General features: G+C 36.7%; 1 protein-coding gene across 1 annotated transcript in view; it reads right to left on the bottom strand.

Annotated features, from left to right (window-relative positions):
* Positions 1-24,266, bottom strand: part of ZFHX4 (zinc finger homeobox 4) — a 150,801-nt gene that overhangs the window by 23,382 nt on the left and 103,153 nt on the right. The window contains exon 5 of the mRNA XM_058833339.1: positions 2,112-2,228. Within this exon, the coding sequence (XP_058689322.1) occupies positions 2,112-2,228 (117 nt within the window). The remainder of the gene's footprint in view (positions 1-2,111; positions 2,229-24,266) is intronic.

The following is a 24,266-nucleotide window of genomic DNA, read 5'->3' as shown; positions in this document are numbered from 1 at the left end:
TGCTAAAGAAGGGTCACACCACTTTCCTGTCTAACTTGTTAGTATTGTGATTAATTTATTGGTTTTCCTGAGATTTCCTTGGCAAGACTTGCAACACTCAATTCATGAGAAAGCCCAAATTAACATTCAATTATACAGAAGCAGTTATGCAGTCATTAGAAATACTTGTCAGCTGAGTGAAAATTAAGATGATGGTCGGAATGTTACATATGCAGAATTAATTTAGATTAGGAAAATAAAAGTTTCTAAAATATTCAGGATTTTACAGTACAAACTATTTTCTGCAAAGCACAAAGGCAATCATGTATTTCAGCCCTTGTTTTTATATGAATCTTACTGCAAAGTTATTTGTGTAATTGCTGGCACGGGAATGCAGAACAATTATGCTGTTTTTTAGTAGTGCACCCAGTAGGCATCTGGATATAGGTTTGTCCTAATTAAACTTGGCCCTTATGAGTGGCTAATCCTGATGGAATTTTGAGAATTCCCCTTCAGTATTTTTTTTCCATTTTTTTCTTTTCTTTTTTCTTTTCTTTTTTTTTTTTTCTTTAATACCGTATTCTTTCCTAAACAGCTATAAATGGACCAGCCTAAGAAAAAGAAAGGGCTGCTAAATTCCCTGAGGTGGTTCATACTGTCCCCTGGGTGAAGTGTATGGTAGGAAATGCAGGCTGCAAGTGGCTGTGTCCCCTCTCCTGGGGAGTGTCCAGGCCAGCCCCTGAGGAGACTGCATAGGAGGACCTGTGTCAGCCTGGGAGCACGGCTCTACTGCACTGCAGACAGCTTTGACCAAGTCAGAGAGCCAGACAAGGGGAATATATATTTTAAACCACAACACAGCTTCTTGCTCAACATCATCCTTGTCATCATCAGCCTTCCCTCAGTCTCTTGATCTCAAAAAATAAAGCGACCGAAGAGCAGTCGAGGTTGTAAACTGTGATGGGTACTGACCTTAGCCCATCAACAAGCAAACTCAAAGGAAGCTTTAATCTTTAAGTCACTCTTCTGAATTGACTTGGTATAGAAAGGGCCGTCTATAATTTTTTTTGGAAATAAATTCAAAAATGTTTAACGTGTAAAGAGCAAATTGCAGTATGGGTGAATTTGGGTGTAAAGAAACTCAGATGTAAAATGATATTTTTTCTACAACTCTATGTCTTTATGGATAACACAACCTCCTTTGTATGCTGCTGTCATCAGCATACAAGGAAAAGATATATGACTACCTGAAACTAATAGGCTTCAACCTGTTTCAGCACTTCTTCTGCTTCAGTGAATCCAACATAATGTAACTAGGTATAGCGTGCGGCAAAAAGTAGCCAATGTAATATTCATTGTGACCATAGATTTCCATCTCATACATAAAAAGCATGGGTGAAGTCACATATTTGCCAAATCAAACACAGAAAAAGCCTTGGGTATCTACACCAGATGCTGGCCCTAGGTTTGTTTGTGCACAAGTAAATGTCATGACATAGAGGTTTTGTTTTCAAAGACAGTAGCTTTCATTACTGGGCTTTGTCTATTCCAGGAGATCAAAATTACCCAACCCATAATCCGTTTTCAATGATATTTCCTCTTTCTTAGGCTGAATCATCTGTAAACTTTTTTCACTGGATTTTCTGTATTTTTTTGTAAATGCCTCAAATAAATGCCCAGGAAGAGGCCAGATTCTTGGGAGAAACTAATCTGTGAGCAAGAGCAAAAAATAATAACAAAAACCCCCACATTCTTTGGGCTAAAAGGGGGGCAAAACCTGATTGAAGAAAAAATTCAAGTTGTACCTAATCCTATGCTTATGAAAAATTAATATGCCATCAGAGGAATCACAAGTACAGCAAAGATTAATGAAAGGCGCTTAAAAAATTACAAGCACACAAACTGATTTGATTAAAAAATAATCTCACTGGTCGTCCTGTAATATTCTTCAACTTATCCGCATCTATCCTGTCAGATGGTTATGATTAAAAATAGGTCAATGGGAGGCTACTGATAGAAATCACATGCAAAATGCGCATGCAATGAATAGTAGTGGGAATGTCCAGACAGTTTAAAATGAAAGAGCATTTCATAAGTTAAAAAAAGGGGAAAACAAAATTCTAGCATCTTACCAGAGTCTTTACTAGATTTTTTGCCTTCACTATTGTCTCTCTCACTTGAGTCTTTATCATCAGCCACAGCCACTGATGTACTTTTAGCAGACCCTTCTGTGTCTTCACCTTGTTCTTCTGTGGACAAACACAGAAAATATCTCAGAAAAGGAACTCAGTGACCAGTTAACAGCAGCTTAAAATATATCCTGTAATAAGAACAGCCCTAACAGAGGGTGGCAAAAAAGGGGGAAGAAGGGTGGGGAGGAAGAAAAAGGAAAGAACAGTGCTTTAAAGAGGTTGGATATTAATTCTAAATAATTTGAAGTATTTCAAAATCTGACTGTGTCTTTACAAGAGTACCTGCTTTCCCCCAGTGTGGCAGATTTAAAGCCTGTCATTTCATATTCTTTGGCTAGAAATGATTTGTGTTAAAATACATGCACATGCATGCACACACACGCGTACACACACACACGCGTACACACACATACACCCCCCGCAGGCTGGAACAAAAGCAAGCACATGTAAAAACGCATCTTGGAGCCAAAAAAAAAAAAAAAAAAAAAAAAAAAAGAGAACTCAAATATAAATCCTATTAGTGCAGCAGTATCCCGCTAATTGCAGTAAGTAAGTATTAGGTATTAGGTACTGTATTAAATATAAACCTCTGGCTTTGTGGGAGAAGTCTCAAATTTTGTCTCCAGGGGGAGCCATTCAGGATAAATGATGCAACTTGGTGTACGGCTTCTGAGGAAGCAGCGTTACCCACACCTCACTTACGTGTTCACACCAGCTAGATTACATGGAAATCTTCACAGTAACTCAAACCCATTTAATTATTCGGTAAATCTTAGCTATGCTGCTACTGGTGGATTAATCTGTTTATGCAGTTAGCTTCTATGCTGGGGCTGTGTAGCACTAATCCGTGAAAGGCCCACTGTTCCTTTTCATCCTGTGATCATTTGTCTCTCACTGTGCTGATGTCACATTTTAATGAATTTTTAGCAATCTGAGTAATGCCAGATAACCAGACTTGCAACTCCCTACAGCACAGCATGCTGTTTTCATTGCAGCACACACACACACACACAAAAAAATAAAAATCATATTTCCCTGTTCAGGTAGGAATTATATAAATTAGGAGGTGAAGGTAAAATGGGATTCGAAGCACCAGGCCGCTCGATTTCATAAAATCTTTAATGACCATATAAATTAACCCTGGAAAGGCAAAAGGTCACAGACACACATTTGCATACACTCTTCTATTCACTTTTGATAAGCAGAGCTTTTATGCGGGGAACATGATACAATTAACCCTTCAGGAACCATACAAAATGCAGCTACCGACATTTTAAGTGTCAAGCATTAACTGAAAATTACACACTGCATAAAATTTTCATTGTAAATGCTATAGTGATTGAAAGGGGAAATAGTGGCCCTCTTCGCACCCCATGTTTTATTAATAACATTCTGACAGCCGAATGAAATATCCTCTGTCATATGTAGCAGCTGAGCACAAAAAAATTGCTGCCTATTGCCTTACTGCCAGCCATACACTGAAACCCTATGCCTAGGCAAACAGCCCTCAGATCGATGTGGCAAACCTATCCGATTCTCAACTCTCTGCAAAACCTTTTGTAAATCGGAAGAGAAAAACACAGCTGCAATTTTGGAAGCCAACCTTCTCCCCCTCCCCGCCCAAAAAAAATCCTGACCACAGATCAATGTGTTTTGCATTGACATGGAAATACAATAGGTTAGCACTAAGCATGTGTGTCTGCTTTCTGGAACAATGCAGGGAGAAAGATGGTCCCTTCTTTTAAAAATAATTGCATATTAAAAAAAAAAAAAAAAAAAAAATTTCCATGTGAATGGAAAGCCCCCTCATGCTGAGAGAGCGCTCTCCTCCCCGCAGCCCCCCGCCTCCTCCCACGCTGATAGCTAATCAAACACGGTGGGTATCCCTGGCGCAGCTGGAAGCGGGGCTGTGTTGTCAGGGTGGCGGGGAGCAGGGCTCGGGATGCTGCGCGCCTGTGATCATGCCCGGCTCGGGCTGTGCTGATGCCGAGCGCGCACTCACCAGGCTCGTATCCAGTGTCAGGCCCCATGGCCTCACCGAGCCCATGGCAATCCCTTTTCGACTCATCCTTGGGAATGGACGCCTCACTTCTTTTACTAGATTTACTGGCCCAATCCCCCTGGGCTGGAAAATGAAGTGTCAAAGTGCTACTGAGTGTCCTTATCTTGAGGGGACATAAAATTGTAAGGGCTATCGTGGCACACATTAATAAAACATTGTGTGTGTGTCAGGCAAAGAGAAAGAAAATTATGAAGGTACTAAAAGAAAAGCTACAGTATCATCTGGGTCTCATCAGACAATTTTTGCAGGGTGCTCTCCTGTTTTTCTGGTATGTGTTTTAAGTGTGAGAGAAATTCCCAGACATGTTCTCCTATACATCATCGTGGTGTCTGACCTCAGCCTGACCCTGGCAACAGTTTGAGAAATCTGAATGTGAACAAAGACTCTGTGTCAGCAGCAGGGAGAGATTGCGGGATAGACTTTCCCCATCAACTTAATCGCAAACAGCAGTTCTGAGGCCATAACTTTACAGGGCTGCACCAAGCCACAAACACATAACCTTTAGAGGTGAAACTGCCCCTCGCTCCCCACCCCCCCTTCTGTGATTTTTCTCAGTCTTGTGGTGCTCCCTTTGATGTAGCAAGGCAATTAGCTGTAATGTTCAAGTACTGCAGACCTGTTTTATGGTTTGGAAGGTGAGAGCTGTTTATTACAGGTAGGCTCCTGGGGGCCATAAAGGCTTTGCAAATTTTTAATCATGCAAAAAACTAATCAAAATGTAACTTATACACACCATAAAAATTAATATCATTATTATGCATGGTATAAATTGCCTGCCTTGGCTTTCAATGGCACTCCCTTCTAGAAAATACATTTGGCATTCATTTCAGAAATATGTATGGCATTCACTTCAGAAGTAAATTTCATAGACAGAAATGATAATACAACTTCTCCTATTTTCCTTCAAAATTATGGAAAGATTGTCTGAGACCCGCACTGTCACGACATATATCAAAGGGACAAGATGGAAATAAAACAGCTCTAACTTAAAAGCAGTTAGCAAATTACAAAAAATCCTGAAGACCATTTGTCAGAACAGATATTGGGGAAATTTAACTAAGTGTGCTATCAAAGACATTACATTCCTATGCCAGAATGCAACAAATATCTTTTTTTAGCACGATTTTTGTTCTTAATACATGTGCCAACCAACAAGAATACCATGCAGAAATAAAAATTGGATGGCCCCTGCTCAGACACAAAATTATGAATTATTATGTATCAACAAAACACATAATGATTGTGCTACAGATTCCAAAGTTCCAGCATTCTGTTTTAAATTTACAAGAGTCCTGCCTATATACATTTACAAATGTCAGCTTTGAAAATGAATAGAGCACCTGATTCAAATGCACTTTAATGGCTTTAATAACACTTACTATTGCAATATGATATTTTATTCACACCTGTTTTTATTTTGTCCAAATGTTGAAAATTTCTTTTGATGTTGGATGCCTTGAATTCAGCCATTATCAACCTTTTGCCTCACAATTGACTCAGAATTAAACATAAAAATGAGGTTAACAGCATTCTGCACTAAAACTGTGAAATAAGAAAAAATGAAAAATTCTTGTGTCAGAGGTAACATTAATCAGTTGATACTGTATATTCCATATTTTATGTCATATACTTTAGTATGTTAATCTACCCACAGGTCTAATTCTGTACTGATTTTATGAAGTAAGACCCTTGTGATTTTCCTCAGTCCAATGAAGTCAAGATGTGAAGATTTCAATTGCAAAATCCAGGCCTCAGCCAAGGCTGATTAGCAGGTACCAGCAAAAAAATTAGATAAATATTCATACATAGGTTAGAAATGCCTGACTTATGGAGGTGCGATTTAAGGAATAGATACATACACCATAAACAAGGGACGGTATGGAGAAAAGTATAAACTTTCTAAAATTAAATAAATATTAGTAAAACAAGACATGGATAAGTTGAAACAACCCTCTCACCTGTAATTTAAATGCATTGTGATAATCACAGGGGCAATCGTCTTTCCCTGTGTTTTATCAGAGAAGTTTCCCTACTGACGAGAAGCACTCAGAGTCTGTTCTCTAGTGTATTTAAAAAACCATATTGTTTTCAGGGGTTGATTTTGCTTTGTTTGGGGTTTTTTACATCATTGATATATCAATTAACAGCCAGTAGTTCCTGTTTTGGTCCTGCATTATTTTGTTGTTGTTGTTGGTGGTATTCCTTTTGCCCTCTCCAAACTGCAAGTAATTTCCTAAATAAGGATGATCTACTGGTTGTGGGTGAGTAATTGTGGTTATGAGAGAGAAAACAAGATTAAGCAAGTGTTTGCTGCCGAGGGCCCGATGGATGGGGAATAAATAAATCAATTGACTAAAGTGGTAAGCAAACAAAAGTGAAATGAGGGAGAGATTTTAAAAAATAATTGTTTTTTTACTGAATATGTGCAATAAGTAGCTGAATCTAAGGTGCCCATAAATGTTCAGCACAGATGTATCATTGTTCAGCCGGTAGAGTGAGTGGCTTATTTACTGTCCAGATGACAAGGTAACCACTAGTAGGGTGTAGATTGGAGCAATGGACAGACAACAGGTAATGTAGGGAAAGGAGAAACAATGGAAAACAAAGAAAAACCCACAGACTATGCAAAAGGAGTTAAATAAAAGTAGGACTTGTGGATTGACTTCTGGGTTATCCTAGTTATACTACTTGCTGACAAACTCTTCCTGACTCCTGAGTTTTCATTTATTCACCCAAATATTCCAGAAAGTATTTGTTCTATATTTTGGCTGGCCCTGCAGAAGATGACTGAAGAATAGATGCCTCACTCATTCAGGATCTTGACTGCATCCTCTAGTGGTCGTATTTCATCTTCAAACAGGATTCCTAATTTCTCCTTTAGGGACTCAGGGTGAATAACGGCACCAACCCGTTAATAACTGTTTCTAATCACTGTGTTATATTCAGAAGTAGAGCGCTCAGAAGGCAGAACTTCCCACAAACAAGCCTATAATTAAGTGATGATCATCATATTGACCAGAAAGTGCTAACTGGCAGTTACTATCAAATTGTATCATTTTGTTTTGTGGTGCATCATTTGAATTTTTATGGCAGCCTAATGCTTCTCACTGAAATGTATCACTGTGCCAGAGGAGGCTGACTGCAAAGCTGGCTGGACAGAGTGTGCCGTGCTGGCTCCTTCCCAAAGAGTGTCACAAATCACACCCACTTCATCCACCCACTCCACCCAGCAGCCTCTATTCCCCACTTGCCACACTCAGCCTCACCCCTCTGGCTGCTGGAGGGAGGCAGATCTCATCTACCCTACTTGGTTTTGTTTCTTAGCTTCTAAAGGCAGAAAACATTCAATATCACCAGCTAACCTGCCCAGCACCTCATTATTTCCTAATCTAGTTTATTCTAATTTTTTTTTTTTTTTTTAAATTTTGTTAAACTGCAGTCTACTTCCAGTTGCTGGAAAAGGAATGTTCTCCCCAGAAGTTTGGAGGGGTGGGGTGTCCTTTCCAGTCCGGCTGCTGTGCAAGCTCTCTCTCTCCCTCTCATTGCTGCCTGGGATTATCTGCTTTCTAGTCCCCCTCCCATAGTCTCAGAGCAAATCAGAAAAAGAAGCATGTTTTACTCTGGTAATAGTGTAAATGTGGAAAAGACTTGTTGGTAAACTTCTGCTGAACAATACTGATTTATCAGAAAATAGGAAAATTTGTAGGTTTTATTTTTGCTGTTTTATTTCTACACTAATATTTTATCCAATATTTTGCAAGAACCAAAAGAAGCATATGCTGACAAAACCATTAACAGAGAATGTCAGCTATTCAGAATGAAACTCAGAAATGCTTTCCAGATGTGATTGGAGATGTACAGTTAATCATTTATTATGCAGAAAGGGATACTTTTCTTACTTGGCCATCTCTAGAAAGGCATTGAAGCATGAAACTATATTGAGAATAGTCTAACTTTTCCAACTGATCGTTACTTTTCTTTTGGCTGCCATTATGGTTCATAGAAAATGCTGTTTCCCCCATCAGCATAAAGCATGAAGAACACTACCATTGTCTGACTTGAACACTAATACATTTCCATCAAGGTTATGTAGAAAAAAAAATTAAACCTCATTGTTGATTCTTATTCAACATGCTGGATATACCCTGCCTAATTTCAGGCTTTGCTCAAAGTTTATTCTCTGTGGAGGGAGACACAGATATATTAAGGGCACAACTCTGATTTTACATAGGTGAATTGCTAATTCCTTCCTGATTGCAAAAGGATTTTAAAATTAAGTCTAGTGTTTGGAATGCAGACTTTTCACCTGGACACTGCTGCTAAACACTGGAAGTTAAGTGGGTGAACCTAAGCCAGACCTAAAGCTCAGAAAGCCAAGGAGGGTTTCCTCATGATGTTAACCAGTGTCCTGGATGTTCATTTCAAGTCAGTGGGTGTAAAAAAGCAAAATACCAGATTTTCACAGTATCTTTCACTTTACTTTACTTTTTCTGTTTTGCTGTTCAGCCTGTGTGCTCAATGTCCCCTCATATACAAATACTTCTATTGTCCCCAGTTTCTTGCATTTTTCCTACATGAGCTGAGTTTCCAATGTATCATGTAAGTCATGAGACCGAGTCTCCCATTCACAGTTTCCAGAAAAATCCTTTGGAGTTTATTTACAAAGAAACCACAATGTTAATTAAGAACTCATTTAAAATGTCATTTAAATTATGTAATTTGTTTGTTACTCAGTTTGCGGGTTTCTCTCTGAAATACACTGTAAAATCCTTTTTATTTACCTTCTAGACTTTCTTTCTGAATTATTCACCTCTTCTTGGCTCACTAACAGTATGTCTCTGAAATTATCTGTAAAGAATTCTGTTAGTGCATATATTTCTTCTTTGTCTTTTGAGAATACTAGAGTAAAAGAATTTATTTTCTTTGCCATCTCCTGATCATTTTGGAATGACTATCCTCTGGTGGTCTAGCAGACCTAATGACTCCTGCAGGTTTTCTATTTCTCAGATACTTTAACAATTCCTGTTTAGCTTTTCTAGGTATCTCCACATATTTTCTTCTCATAGCCAATCTCTGTGTTCAGTTTTATTAATATCACCTTGGCTTTCTTTCCACTTTAAAGGAAACTTTTTTCTAACCTGAATAAATTCCTGTATTATGTCTTGTAAGGTAGCTAACTACAGCTCTCCAGTTTAAATATTCACCTTTCTTGATGCTACATGTCACAAGCAGAAGTAGCTGATCTATTTTTCCTGAACAAAAACAGTTTCTGAATTTTTTTAAAATAATCTTTACAAAATTATTTGTTGGAGGATTGAGGTGAGGGGGCTGTTGGTTTGTTTGTTTTCTACAATTACCTGACAAGTAGTCTATAGCATGTTTAGAAATCCATGGATTATTTTTACAAACCAACTTGTTGAAAACTTTAAGTCTGGCTTCCTTAACATATGCATACATGAAGTGGTCCTTGGGTTGTTTGTTTGTTTGGGGTTTTTTTTCAGAAAGACAACACAGGTGCTATTTTAGCTTTTCCTCCAACCCAGATCACAGTGTTGGAGTGATTTGTTAAGAATCTTCACCAAGACATCCACTGCAAATTACTCCAAAAAAATCTTCTGTAAAAACTGGATTTCCTAGCTCAGCTGGAGCTGTACTATTAAAAATACAGTATACTGACACATGGTCAAACTCCTCTGACAGGAGGAAAAGATAAAAGTCTGCTCATCAAAACCAATAAAAGTAGTAAAAAACAGCAGTACATTCCTGCCTTCTTGCTGTATCTTAGCCCATTTTGTTACTGTCTTTCCTTGCCTCCTCAAGACCCAATCTGGAAAATTCAGACAACAAACTTTCATGTAATAACTCGAATATTATGAAATTTTGTGGAATGTTCTAGTATTACAGTAATTTAGTGTGCTTGTGATGCATAGCCATAACATCACACATCTCTATCCCCTTTCTACAGTAGCAGGATACTTTCAATTTCAGTACTGTGCTTCAATACCTCAACCTGTTTTTTTCTTGCTGCAGTTACTGAGGTCAGGATTTACACTATACTATTAATTAATATGAGTCCACTGCCAAGTTTGCTGGAGACAATTTGATGGCACACTCTGAAGATGAGCGATATCACTTGGTTCTCAGCACAATGATACATGACTCACAAATACTGAAATAGAGGAGATGGCAGACATAGATTTTCTGAATTCAAAAATGCCGATTATATCCAGGGGTTCTCCCAGGGCCAAGTCAAGCATTTCAGGTTACCCAGTCTTCCTATAAAGCTACCTGTATCACAGCAACAGAAGGGCATGATTTGGCTTGGTTTGTATCCATTTTGCTTTTTACTAAACCAGTGCAACATAACAGACAATTTCCTCCATCTTTCATTTCCTCTTTCCTCCACTTAAGTTTTTCATTTCTCATTGTTCTGTGTTCTGCACTACTCTTACCTTTTCTAAATGTTCCTCTGATTTGAAGGTGCTTTCTTCCATACCCAGCAGATGCCCCACACCCTCTAAATTAATTTTTATTGTCAGCAATATAATTCTACATTCCTGGAAGCAGAGGACATCCCTTGCCTATAGACTCCTCACTCACAACTGCCTAATGAGCACAAATCTACAGTGCCAATCTAGGTAAAGTCCTGAAATGCCTTGTGAGTTGGCTCTGTTGATACCACTGAAAATACCTCAGAGAAAGCTTCTGAACAAGACCTGACCTTAATATTTGTTTTTAATGTCTTTAGAAAAGTGGATAGGAGGACCCATTTGCAAGTGTAATCCAGACTTCCCACCATACATATGCTGTTTCATTTACTTATAGTTTAAAAAAATTTTAAGTGCTTGAACTGAAATCAAGCCATGCTGAATCCCTGCTGCAGGTTGGATAACATGTGCTTTTTTTTATTTTTTAATTTCAGCCAAACTGATTAATCTACTTCTAAAAATAGGATTAGGACAAATCTATTTTTATATATATATGTACATTTTGGAAATCTTTAATGTTCCAGTGATTTTCATCTGGAACCCAAAATCTGGCAGACAGGATGATGTCTGGCATGTGGTACATTGGATTAAACTGCCCAAATTCAGCCAAGCAATATAGCTTTTTAAAAATTCTACTTACCCATGCTCAGAAAAGCTCCCTGCACTGAAGGGCTGACTTTCTGCTAGGAATCTGTAATCACTGAAGACATTCACACTCCCCCATAGTGCTGAGAGCTCACCAAGTGCACAGGCAGTCACATCCCACTGAGCTTCCACAAACCTCTTCAGCCAGCAACAACTTCATTGTTGTGTGTACAACCAATGCACATTCCCTCTCAAAGAGGGACTACAACTTAAATAGGTCTTCCAAAATACAAATTCTCCTGGCGGCTTCCCTGCACAACTAGACTGCAATCACATTGTCCTTAATATAGTAAAACCAATCTTTCCATTATTATTATTATTATTATTATTATTATTATTATTATTATTATTATTATTATTATTATTATTATTATTATTATTATTAATAATAATAATAATAATAATAATAATAATAATAATAATAATAATAATAATAATAATAATAATAATAATAATTAGGCTGTGTATCATACTGGGAGCTGGCAGCTATAGGAGAGCAGGAGCAGCATGTTCCCACTATGCTCATAGGTTGGCAGGAGCAAAAGAGGTATGGAAGGGAGATTTTGGGGCCAGAGAAACCTGTAGAAAAGTAAGCAGAATGCGGTATGAGGAAAAGAACAAGACCAGGAGATGGGGAAGGGAGTAAAAACTGAGGTGAAAATTAGGATCAAATGAAAAACAGATAGAAGGCAGGAGAGTAAGACTACAATCAGCCACACACCAAACTACAGCACCAAACTGGACTGCAGGAAATAGACCTGGCTGGGACCAAAAGTACAAAAATGCACAGAGAAAATAATAGAAGACCATGATCACCAGGCAGTAAGATTAGAAACTTAATTTAGAAAAACATGGTATCCCCCATGGCCCATTATTAAATCCCCGATTTTTTATTATTACAATTCTTGCTTACTACCCTTCTGTACTACCCTTCACCAGTGTTTATGCACAGAGAAGACAAAAACATTCTGCTACTCTCAGCTGGATTGCTAGCTCTAGTAAGGGGGTCTGTGTGCAAATTCAAACCCACTGATGTTTCCTGTGACTTTTAGTAGAGTACTACATGGCCAATATTTTTTCCTCAGTTTAAGTCTTAATAGCTATGAGATTGTAGATGCAAATCCTACCCTCCACATCATGTTTTTAGAGCTATTAATAATATCACCAAAGTAAAATGCTTTAATAATATCTTAAAAAATAAAACACTCTTCCCTTCTGAGTGGGAATTGATAATTTTTAATTTAATATTTTGATCAAGCTCTACCTTACGCAAAACCTTCAGCCTTGGTCACTACACAAAACTATTGATACTTATTAGTGAAAAGCTATTCGGGACTTTGTTCCTTACTGTTTAACATGAAGCCACACATTCTACTTACTACATATCTTCATCTTATTCTGAAAGTCAAATTATTCTTTCCATTATTGACTTCTTATTGCTGTACAAACATTAATGAATTTATCTTCATTGTCTCCTAAGAGATGAGCAGGCAATTCTGCAATTTCAGAAAGGGAAGTTATACAAAAATTGACATTAAAAAAAAAAATGTAACTTGGAGAACCCAGTTTGATACAGATGGGACCCAATTTTTATAAAGTACATAGCACTATATAGCACTTAATATGCTCAAAGCACAGCACTGATTGCTTTCATTTGCAGCTCTGTGTGTTCAGCACTTATTTAACACTATCGTAGAGCCTCCAATCAAGTACTTAGAAAATGAAGGCCACACAGTTAGTGAGCTCCTATGAAAAGGCTGGCTAGGGTGACCTGTTTAGGAAAAAAAAAAATAAAGAACTCCCTAGCAGAAACAGATATGAAAGCAAGTTTTTCGTTGTCTTAAATATACCACATTATTTCTCTTCACACTCCATGCACAAGGATTTTCCTGGACTAAGTAGGCTGTATTTACAGAGATGGTGTGAATAGAAGTGTAACAGTTTACTGATTTACTTTGCTATAATAGATTCAGCTTACCTAATTTAGGAGTAGTATTTAGGAATAGGACTTAAGAATTTAGGAACAGTGCAGTGACTGTAGTTAGCAAATATCACAGTGAAACAGTTATCTGTTCTAATACTGATGAAATGTAATAATTTTGAGTTGGCAAACAGTGTTTTCAGACACAATAATCAACTCACACATGTTGTAATTACAAAAAATACTGTAGCTTCTCTTATGATGGAAAGAGACAGGAAAGATGAGACACAATTACAACTGCAGAGATGTGCTACATTTGTGAAAATTACTGTTTTCTTTTTGAAACAAGATGTTTTGATCACTTCAGCATAAATTAATTCCACAGTTATCACTAAGATGAAAAATAGGAAAAAAAAAATATGGACTTTTTAAAGTATTGGCATGGATTTTCTTTTGGTTGAGTAAAGGTTTTCACAGAAGTTGAAATCTTGAGAGGTCATACTACAGAAAAATGGGCTTAAGTGAACACACAACATTTGATTTCCAGAAGTGCTCAGTGTTAATCTGAGCACCCATGGGCTGAAAGCTGAGCAGTTTTGAGAATCTCCACAGTCTCAGAGGAATTAGCAAAACGCCACACATTAGGCTCAGAGGCTTTTTACCAATGCAAAATAGATGGTCAACACCTGGCCTTTAAGCAGATTTTATAGTCCTCATAAAACATATCCTCCATACACACCAACCTACAAATATATTGAGAAAGTTCCACTCATTTCAAATCATGTGTTCACAAAGCCATGTGTGCTGGGCTTTGAGGTCTGGGGATTATAATAGCCACTCATTTATAGTAGCATTTCACTTGAAAAGTGGAACATGATGTGAAGCAAGCAGCATACAACTTCCAAAACCAGGAGAAAAAAAAAAATACAACCCCTATGAAGTTTTTTATTATGAGAGCAAGATTAATTTAGGCACCTTCATGAAAAAATAAAATAAATTCTGCCACTTACTGTATACTTAATCCATGCATCTTGAAAGACTACTATTTTTAGTCTCATACAGCATCTGAGCATACAATGTTGAGATCTTTTTCAGATATGGGTAAAAGAGCTTGAATTTGTTTTTTTACATCTTCTATTAATCTTTCTTTAACAGAAAAAAAAAGAATCTGTGAAAATTAAACAAGTGGCTTTTAGGCACAGTCCTATCTTTATGTTGCTGACAGAGAGTCAGATTTGCTGATCTTGGGACATTTCTGAGCCACACACATGAAAGACATGAAATGCTTGCATCTGACAAGCATTTCAGATAACCGTGTGGAAATGCAAGATGAAGCAACTACTGGAGGCACCACAATTTTCTGTTTAAACACCTTTTTTGAGATACAGTCCCTTTAGTATTCCAAGAATCTTGGGCAGATATTCTTTTTCTCTCCAATATGTACAACATATTCATTTGCCATTCATGGAACATTTTAAAATTGATTGTCTAGTTAAAAAGAAGTGCTCCATTTCAATTCACTGCAAAAATTTCATTCAATATTTTGCTTGCCTGTTTTGTTTGCAACAGTGTCTATCCCAAAAGCACAGGCAGGGGAACGAAGAGGGGCTTTCTCCTCAGAATTTGTTGTGGAGATGAAATGGGGCATCATCAATTTCATATGAACACTGTTTGGGCAGGAACTTGTCATTAGTCTGTAATTTACATTTATCTAGATGCTTTGTGAAAGCTTCACATCTGGTGAGCACAGCACACTTGACACAGTCAAGACCAGCACAGATAAACATACTTGTTATACTCTCAAAGGAGGAGGAAATAGGAAGAGACTCCTCATCCAAAGTTTTTCGGAGTTGGTATCTATTTTGAACTGTATGTGACAATGAGATGACATTCCTCACTCATTCCCCCACATACACAATTGTCATACTGCAGCATACAATTTTTCGGACTAAAAAAAAAGCCATGTTTTAGCTGATGGCTAAGAGGGATCACATGCATGTTTTTGTATCTTCAGAGAATGTCAGCCTGGCAGGATGCTAAGCTCAAATGGATTGCATGACTTGCGCCCATTTCAAAATCTATGAATACAAGTACTGTCGGCTACTTTTGGAGACCATCTCACAAAGTTATTACAAAGCCGAACATCATTAAAAAGAGCAAATATTTTCCTCATATAAATATTTATTTATTTATTTATTTACAGAGAAAAAAGAATCAATTGACAAGCTGACTTCAACAGAAACTGAGAACACAAGGAATCAGAAGTGCATTTTAAATTTACTCCTGACTAGGGAAGCTAGATACTTCGACATGAAAAAAGAAACAAAACTAAGCTGAACACTACATTTCATGTTTATGGGGTTAAGAAAAACTATTTTGCACCTCTCAAATAAGAAAATTCAGGCATCAGTGTAACAAAAATAATTTTTACCTTTATTTAACTAAGACATTTTAAGTCAAGTTTAAAAATAGAAATAAAATACTATTTAATCAGGATTTTATTAGCTCTGACTAGCCCATACATTCTGCATTTCCAAATAAAACAGAAACAGGATTGGTCAGAAGGTCCATCTGGGGACATGGAATGTATTTCAGCTCTTTCTGAAAAATCAGGTACCATACCCTTAAGAGAAACAAGCTGAAAATGGAATCTGATTCAACTAGATCTTCTTCCTCACAAATTACTCACTGAAAATCTTACAAGAAATACCACTTGAGACTACCATACATTCAGCATAACTAAGTTTGAACTCCACCTTTAGTTTCTAATAGAAAAAAAAAAAAAAAAATCAAGGGTGAAAACAAAATTGCTAAATACTTCAAAGACAACATACAGGTTCAGCAGCTTTCAGTGAATTTCTTCCAGAGGTAGTTGCTGATCAAACTTTAGAGAAGACATCTTTCATGTGTGTTCCTTAATTCAAAATAGAAAAGTTTGCAGTCTTCTTGCTGCTATCATTCATTACTTCATAGCCAAAAGATGGACTGCTACTGGAAGCCAAGACCTACTGCTTAGCCCCTAGCCACCAAAAGCAAGTAGGGTGATTCTGTGGCTAAGTTATAGGTGAGTGTTACTGCTGGCAACAGGTAAGAAATATCTTGTTGTAGGAATGTATGAGAAGTGGTCAACTTTTGGAACTTTTATGGGAAGTCTCATGATAAGTGCTATACTCACAATCTCAGCTTTAGAGTTATGCAAGAACATGAGCTTTCACTTGATAACAAAGTTCAATAAAATAATGACATAGGGGAAAAAAAGAAGAAACAATTTTAAAAACACCCCAACGATTACATCAGGCCTAAGCCAACAGAAAACCCAAAATTCAACCCCAAATATGTTATAATCAACTCACAATTATCGAGAGTACAGGGGTGGGGTTACTTAAATAAAACAAAACCATATGTAAACTACACTAAAAGAGCACATTTAGTACATTCACTTTTGAAGTAATTCTCTTACTTCCACTTGTAAACAGCAACCTATGGAATGAAGAAATGATGTTAAATCGCAGATCTGATAGGGCAATATTTATTTTGTGTCATATATTCTGTAACTATGGGCTGCAGCCAGTGGTGTGGGCAGCAGATGGGCTCTGGTTGAGCCACAATCCAGGTAATCAATTCACTGATAATTCAAATTTGACTTCTTTATAAATATCAGGAACTTTAATGCAGTCTTATGACTGTTGAATTATGGAATTGAGAATACTACAAACTGTCAAAAAATACAAGCTACCCTCCAAAAACCTTCCCCCAATTAAATTCCCTTGGCTGTAACTTAGAATAACTGTAAGCCTTGTAAAAACCTTTTTACTGAATGTCTCCACCTATGTTTTTCCCCTCCAGCTACAAGCATATGAAAAAAAAAAGAAGCTGAGAAATGAAGAAGTTGTGAAATTTGATAATTGGGTTAATGATAATAATAAAAAGAAACCTTTGAACAATTGAGGACAAAAAAAAATCTTTTATTGGGAAGATCTTTTCTTCCTCAGATGAATTATAGATCAACTCTGTGGAAAACACTGTTTGATAATTATTCTAGGGCTCCTGTGATTAAGAAAACAGTACACAGCCTGTTCCATTTTAAAGAGTCCCCACCCTTGCTTAAGTAGAAATGCAGTTACAATAATTTTATGGTACATAAAATGAAAACAGTTGGCCTACCAAGTAACAGCAAATCCGCATGCACAGCTTTATAGATGTGCAGGATCATTTAAACCCTGCTGTTTCATTTGAATTGTGTTGAATCTTTTTTTATCGTTTCTTCATCTAACCTAATTTTCCTAAACCCCTTATTTAATATTCCTCCTACTGTTTGTTTATTTCTCACTGAAAGAGCACAATAGCAACAGAAACAATAATTTCATATAAATAAAGGCCAGAACTGGTGCTACATCTTTTAAGAAGTGTGAACATTCCACTATCTCTTTCGATTACAGTTCTTCACGACTTTTCTTTGTTAGGGGAGAATTTAATACGACAAATAATCAGTCATGAAGAATGAAGCAGGACTCTGCCAGTGACTGCTGAGCCCAAATGATGCATTGTACAAGGAAGAAGACAATACAGTAATTCTTTGCAACAGAGGACACCAAAATAACAAGAAGCACACAACACAAGTTCTAAACTATTATAATGAACTCTGGGACTAAAGACCAGATCTTAGGCTTTGATAAAGTTGTTTTCAGCAGCACACAGATGCCTAAAAGATGGTTTAAATGGCCGGGAGGAAAGCTCTGAAATGAAAAGGATGCCCAGTGGCACAGAGCCAATGTAGTCAGTTCATTCAAAGTGGACATTACCAATTCCTATGTGTAGAATAAGATATTCCAAACAGCCTTAAACTGACCTAAATTAGACCAATTTCAAAAACTTTTTGGGAATGTCTGGAATTTACCCCAGTTAACTCCCTAATTTTTAAATGCAGAGTCACACTGGGACATTGGTGCAATTCTGGAGACAAGTACATTTCTCAACACTCATGGTAAAAGAATATTAAAATTTTCAAGTTCTTCAAGAGCTGGGAATAGAATAAAGCTTGGTTTGCTATCTGCATTTTGAAAATGAGAAAGCACATCAGACTCTCTTCCTGAATGGAACTATTAAATCTATTACAGAGGAAGCAAAGTGAAGTTTATAAGAATCCTGCCCTCTGAGAATTTCAATGGGTAAAAGCTGTGGAAATTTCACTTTATTGCCACTGTTCCGCCTACCACATGGGAACACTTGTAATATTGATTAAATTGGACATGGACAGCAGAAAAATATGTAACATTTAACACAGCCTATGAATGCAAGAAAACAAAACCAGAAATTCCATTTGTTATTGCACAGTCTAGAAAAATATGATGGGATGTACCTTCACTGCCACAGGAAAACAGTAGTGCCTGTGTTTGTGTCAGTGCTTGGAGAAGCTGCCATACCTAACTCTTAGTTTCCAGAAACACTAACTAAAACCCAAAGCCAGATCACTGTCTTGGAAGCCAGTTGAGAACTTGGACCCTGTCTCCTGACCTGGGCCAGACATCAATAATTCTATCATTCCACCCATATTTATGGTTTTATGCTTCAATATTTAGGCCTCAAGAAGTTTCATGTGTATTACCTCCCAAACTGAAAATGGTTGAAAGCCAAGTGGATTTCATTCCTTTAACAGATTGTTTGGCTCCTGGGAGCAATTTTTTTGCCCTTGGGGTGCTTTAGTCAGATATCTTGCTCCAGGACATGCGGAGTAAAATTTATGTTGCAGGAAGATGCCATCTTTTGGAGTTCACTATTTGCATTAAAGAAGTTGTGACCAACTTTCTGGGGAAAGGCTTTCCCTTTGTCCTTGCTGAGCAAGGACTTAACTTCTTTTTTCCCATTCTCAAGTGTCTTTCCAATCACATAAAGGGGTATCCCATTTAATTATTTTTTTTAATAAAAGTGACTAACTTAAGGATGCTCATACTTCTCACAATATCCATGAAATGATATACTGCTGTTTTGATTGAACCATATTAACTCATTTTCAGTGATCTTTTTTTTCAAAGGCTTTATTCAAAGACTTTTCTAATTCTAACTTGCCTTAAAATTAATCAATGTGGTGATACTCTCTCTCTGCCATAGCTTATCATTATGTAAGAAACCTAATATTTTCCAAAAAAATGGCTCTTAGTCTATTAATGGTCTTTAGATTATTTTCTATATCACAATTGCTATGCCACTTCTGCAAATGTGCCTAGATTAGCACCACCTACCCTTGGATTTGCTCTCTCTCATGAAGTGCTTGACATTTGCACTGCTTTCTCAAGTCTGTTCCTTTAGACAAGTGAATTATGAGGTGGACCTCTCTCTCCAATAATTTTCTATGTCTTGCAAATTACAAGCTTAAACAAAAAGCACTTGGGAAAATAATTTTACACATTCTAAACAAAATGAAAATCCCGTATTGCCCACACTGCAACTAATACCACTGTTTTTCAGATATCAAGTGTGCTGCTGAGATTTCTGAAAGAGAAGTAGGTTGGAACTTCAGATCTGTCATGATAGTATTCAAACTCTATTTTTTTTTTTTTTTAAATTGAAATGCTCTGAGAGCATAGGGTTGTCAGCAAATATAACTAGAAGACTTAAGAGATTCTGTGGAAATCAGTTGGTATGGAACGCAACGAAATAATAAAAAACACCACAACATGTATATTCCCTAATGGTGAATAATATGATAGAAAAACACTATTTGCTTATCACTATTTGTATATATAACACATTTATTTCACTGGAATCTTTAGGAAAATTAAACACACAGCTTTGATTATTATTACTTAACCAGCTCAATGAAATAAGGGAAGAGGGACCAAGAGATGAACATTTTAGGTTTTGAGGCTTCCAGGACAAAATTATTTGATTCACAGCTACACCTAACATAGCTGAGTAACACAAACACTAATATCCTGTTTCTTACCCTGGATAGCAAATCTTGTACTTTTTAAATCTAGCTCGTCTTGAACTAATGCCACGTTATAAAAAGAAGAGGAAAGCTTATCAAATATTATTCAGAAATCTCTGAAAAAAGTAAATACCAGTCTTTTATTACAGCTCTGGAACAAAGTCAAAATTCTGCTAAGTTTCTAGTGCAGAGCACAACTAACTGGAAGCCTGGATGTTTCATAAGTGAGTTTCACCAAAGGTATCACACACTGAGATTCCAGGCCCATGTGTCATGCCCTGAAACATCTGCAACAGAACATAAAATTCTTAATAAATGAGATAAATAAAAGTGTGCACTTAATGAAGTAATCCTGAAAATATATCTATTCATCCACACAGATGAAAACCTGTTTATGAGTTTGCTTGGTGGGAAAGGAAATTTCTAAGGGACATTTTTCAGTTCTGTTGAAATACACCTGGAGTATTCTACGAAAAGTCAACACATGAGTTTAGCAGTGTGGAAATATATATAAACCACAAAGATTTTGATAAAAAGAAGCAATCCTTCATGTCTCCTTATATACAACAGCAAAAAAGAAAAGGCATTCCATTTTGTCATATTTAATAACACCTTGAAAAAAAGCCACACATACTTTAGAGTTATGTAATATATTTTCATGTTTTAGTGAAAGGGAAGGTAACTACTTAGAAAATGTAGGTTTGCATTTTTATGCTAAATTAATGCTAATTATATTGCCACTTATACCACATTCACATCCCACTCTTGCAAATTGCTACAAACAATTAAGAGCAAAAATCCATTCAAGTTAACAAAATGACAAGCTTTCTGCTACTTCAGAGTATTTTTAGGTATGGTATGTTCTTAGCCTGAGTTGGTTTTCAGCTGTTCCTGTAATTCACAACTCCTTAAAATAACTCCATAACTCTCTCTCTCTCTCTCTCTTATTTTTTTCCTTTTTTTTTTTTTTTTTTTTTTTTTTTTTTTTTTTTTACACTGTTTAATCAGGATGGGGATCTGAACTGTGAGTTTATCCAAACCAATCTCTTTTTAGTGCTTGGGGTTTTTGCTGTGCCAAACCACTTCTGGTGTTTCAAGCAAGGCAGTGACAGCATACCTTCTTGTTATTATTTATGCATGGAAGGCCAAACCAAATGCTTGGGTGGGTCGCTGAAGACATGAAGTATGTAGTTTTTTCCATCCACAGGACCCCATTTACATTTAAATGAACTTGCTCCTTGTGAAAGATTGGCTCCAGCAGAGAATACCACATGACCACAGACATTGAAATTAAATCACAATCACAAGGATAGAAGCCACCAACATACTGCTAAAATCAACCTACAACACATATCTGCATAGCCTTAAATATGTCAGTAATAAAGAGAAAATGTTCCATTTAATTTTATAAGATGCATCCCACTATATTTTTTAATCCATGTGCATAATAAAACACTGCTGCTGAAAGCAAGAGTCAAAAACGTGAAACACAAAGCTACCTCTGCCATGGCTGGATTTCTCACAAGCAATAGGAAAATTGTCATGTGCAGCTCCAGGCTTTAAATGGATGATTTCTCCTGGCTGATGCTGGAGTGGCACTGACTTGACAAATGTGGGAAAGTCCTCAGCTGTGAGATGGGGGCTTAGGTTGTGGGCTCTTGGTCAATTGAAAGGTTGCATTAAATGTAAATTATAGGACTGTTACTTAGATATATACCCTTCTCAACCAGGTGAAAGGCAAACAGTGCCCTGCACTAATTCACAGATGAACTGGTGATAGGCTTGCTGAATAAGGCAAGCTGGCAGGCAGCAGGCAATTATAATTCTCATCTTTGAAGGAAGGAAGGAAAGGTATTTTTATATAAAACCATATTAAATTTCGGTTTTTAAGTGCCTCTACGTATTTCTCTTTTCAATTTATATGGAAAAGTATTAGGCAAAAATCTACAGCAGAACTGGCAGTAAATATCACAGAAACAATTGCTCTTTTATTAAATATTTATTGAAAAAAAATTCCTGTGCTTTCTCATTTTTCTTCTTCTGCTTCCAATATTTATTTACAGCTGATTATTAACATCTGCCAGTGTAACAGTTTCATCTGTACAGAAGCCGAAGGGTAAAAAAGTCACAGACCCCCTCTAACATGACCTGTAGTTAGACAGAAAAGAGTTTTCCCAGTCACCGCTTGGCTTCCTGTCTGTGACCTCTGAAAAGCATTGGAGGCCAGGGTTAATGGCCTTTCCAATCTCTGTGATAAGAATTCATTTTGTTCTATTACCAGCAGTTATCTCAGGAGCCTGCTGCATCACTTCAGCAGGGTTCAATCAATGAGAGGACCTAATGAAGTAACCAGCTGTAGCTCTATTTCCCTGGTCAACTCTATCAGACAAATAAGATCTATCAGTCACACCTTAAGGCCAGTCCTAGAAACAGCATCCTCACATGCTGAACCATATGCATATGAACCAATGATACCTGGCTCTTTCTTTTTAATCTTCCTTTTAATATGGCTTTTCTAAGAGAAAATGGAGTGAAATGGGTTTGAAATGTTGCATTAAGAGGACAATAATGCTGGATTAAGAAACAGTGGATTTTCAGAACAGCAGGAAGCATTTGTATTAATAGCAAAAATAGAGTAAATTATACTGCATGTCAGATTTTTTCCCCACCAAGCAACCCCTATTCTCCTTAGACAGTACTCTTAAAAAAAAATTGTTTATTATTTTCTGCCCTATGTTACTATGTGTCATAAACAGTTTTAATTATGGGACTTAATTTTTAGTTTGTCCTTTAGGAAACACTATTATGGTAATACTCTTCAGTTAGATGCCAGTCAAAATAATTGTCAGTCAATTTTATTTTATATTTAAGTCTGATCACTGAAAATAAAAATGTTAATTTTGACAAATTGTATATATATGTAACTTTATGATTTTTTATAATTAACTTTATGTTTTCATACTTCAAAAAGGCCTTAATTACTTAGAAGTACAAACCTCCTTTAAAAGGCACTGGATTTGAAAATTGAAAAATAAGTAAAATAATAATAATAAAGGCCAACTTCAGGACTTCAGAGCTGTGTACATCAAAGTATGACTTTGTAATTAATTAGAGGGTACAGGAGAAAAATTCAATTCATACTGCTTGTACCAAAGTGTCCAGTCTGACTTCATCACTAGGTGTGACAAACTAAATTGCAGCAGGCCTCTGCAGGCAAATCACTGAAAGTGGGAAGGCATCTTAGAAGAGTGTCATATTTGCTGAAATGTTGAAAGCCACATGTAGCTACGTTTATTTTATTGGGTTAATCTCAGTGAATCTCATGAAATGAAATTTGTATCCTTTTAACTCAACTGTGTGCTTTGTCAAATTGAGACAAAATAGTCCTGCTATGTGCTGCTGAGGAGAGAGACCGTATCCATGAAATAAAGCTAAAAGTCATTACTATTCAGCATGCATACATATAGTGTACATAAATGTCTATATAATTAAAAGCTAGGTATCATTATGCATATAGTAATACATCTGATGGATTATGACACACAAATTCCAGAGAACATGTGCTTCATATAAGTGCTTATCTCTCTTTTCCCTATGTGCAAAACAAGGTCATTCTGCTTTTGCAGTCTGGCTGCACTAGTAAAACAATATGAATATTACTTGTAGAATCAAAGGAAATCCAAGAACTCTTCCTTTTTAATTTTAAACCAGCTTACTGAAAAAGAAGGGGAAGAATGCGCTTTAGTGGTGCACTTTGGTATTTAAGGAAATCACATTTCTGCCATAGATACCTGGGTACATTTGAAAAGGACTGAAATATCTATGCTACATATGTAAACAGATAAGATTATGCCTAGCAGGCATTTTGGGAACATCTGTCAATTTTTTTATGGAACGCACTGATTGTGGGCTATTGATTGCATTTAAACAAAGTTGTTTCAAAAAAAAAAATCAGCTAACAATTCGTGTAGAAAGGACTGATCAATATTTAAATGACTCTCTTTATTGATTTAAAATTAACTTTCAATTAAGAGATCCATAGGACTCTTAA

Source organism: Poecile atricapillus, chromosome 2, assembly GCF_030490865.1.
Source record: "Poecile atricapillus isolate bPoeAtr1 chromosome 2, bPoeAtr1.hap1, whole genome shotgun sequence".
In the NCBI taxonomy this organism is placed as follows: domain Eukaryota; kingdom Metazoa; phylum Chordata; class Aves; order Passeriformes; family Paridae; genus Poecile; species Poecile atricapillus.
The sequence above is the reverse complement of the archived record's forward strand: the minus strand, read 5'-3'. Positions and strand labels throughout refer to the sequence as shown.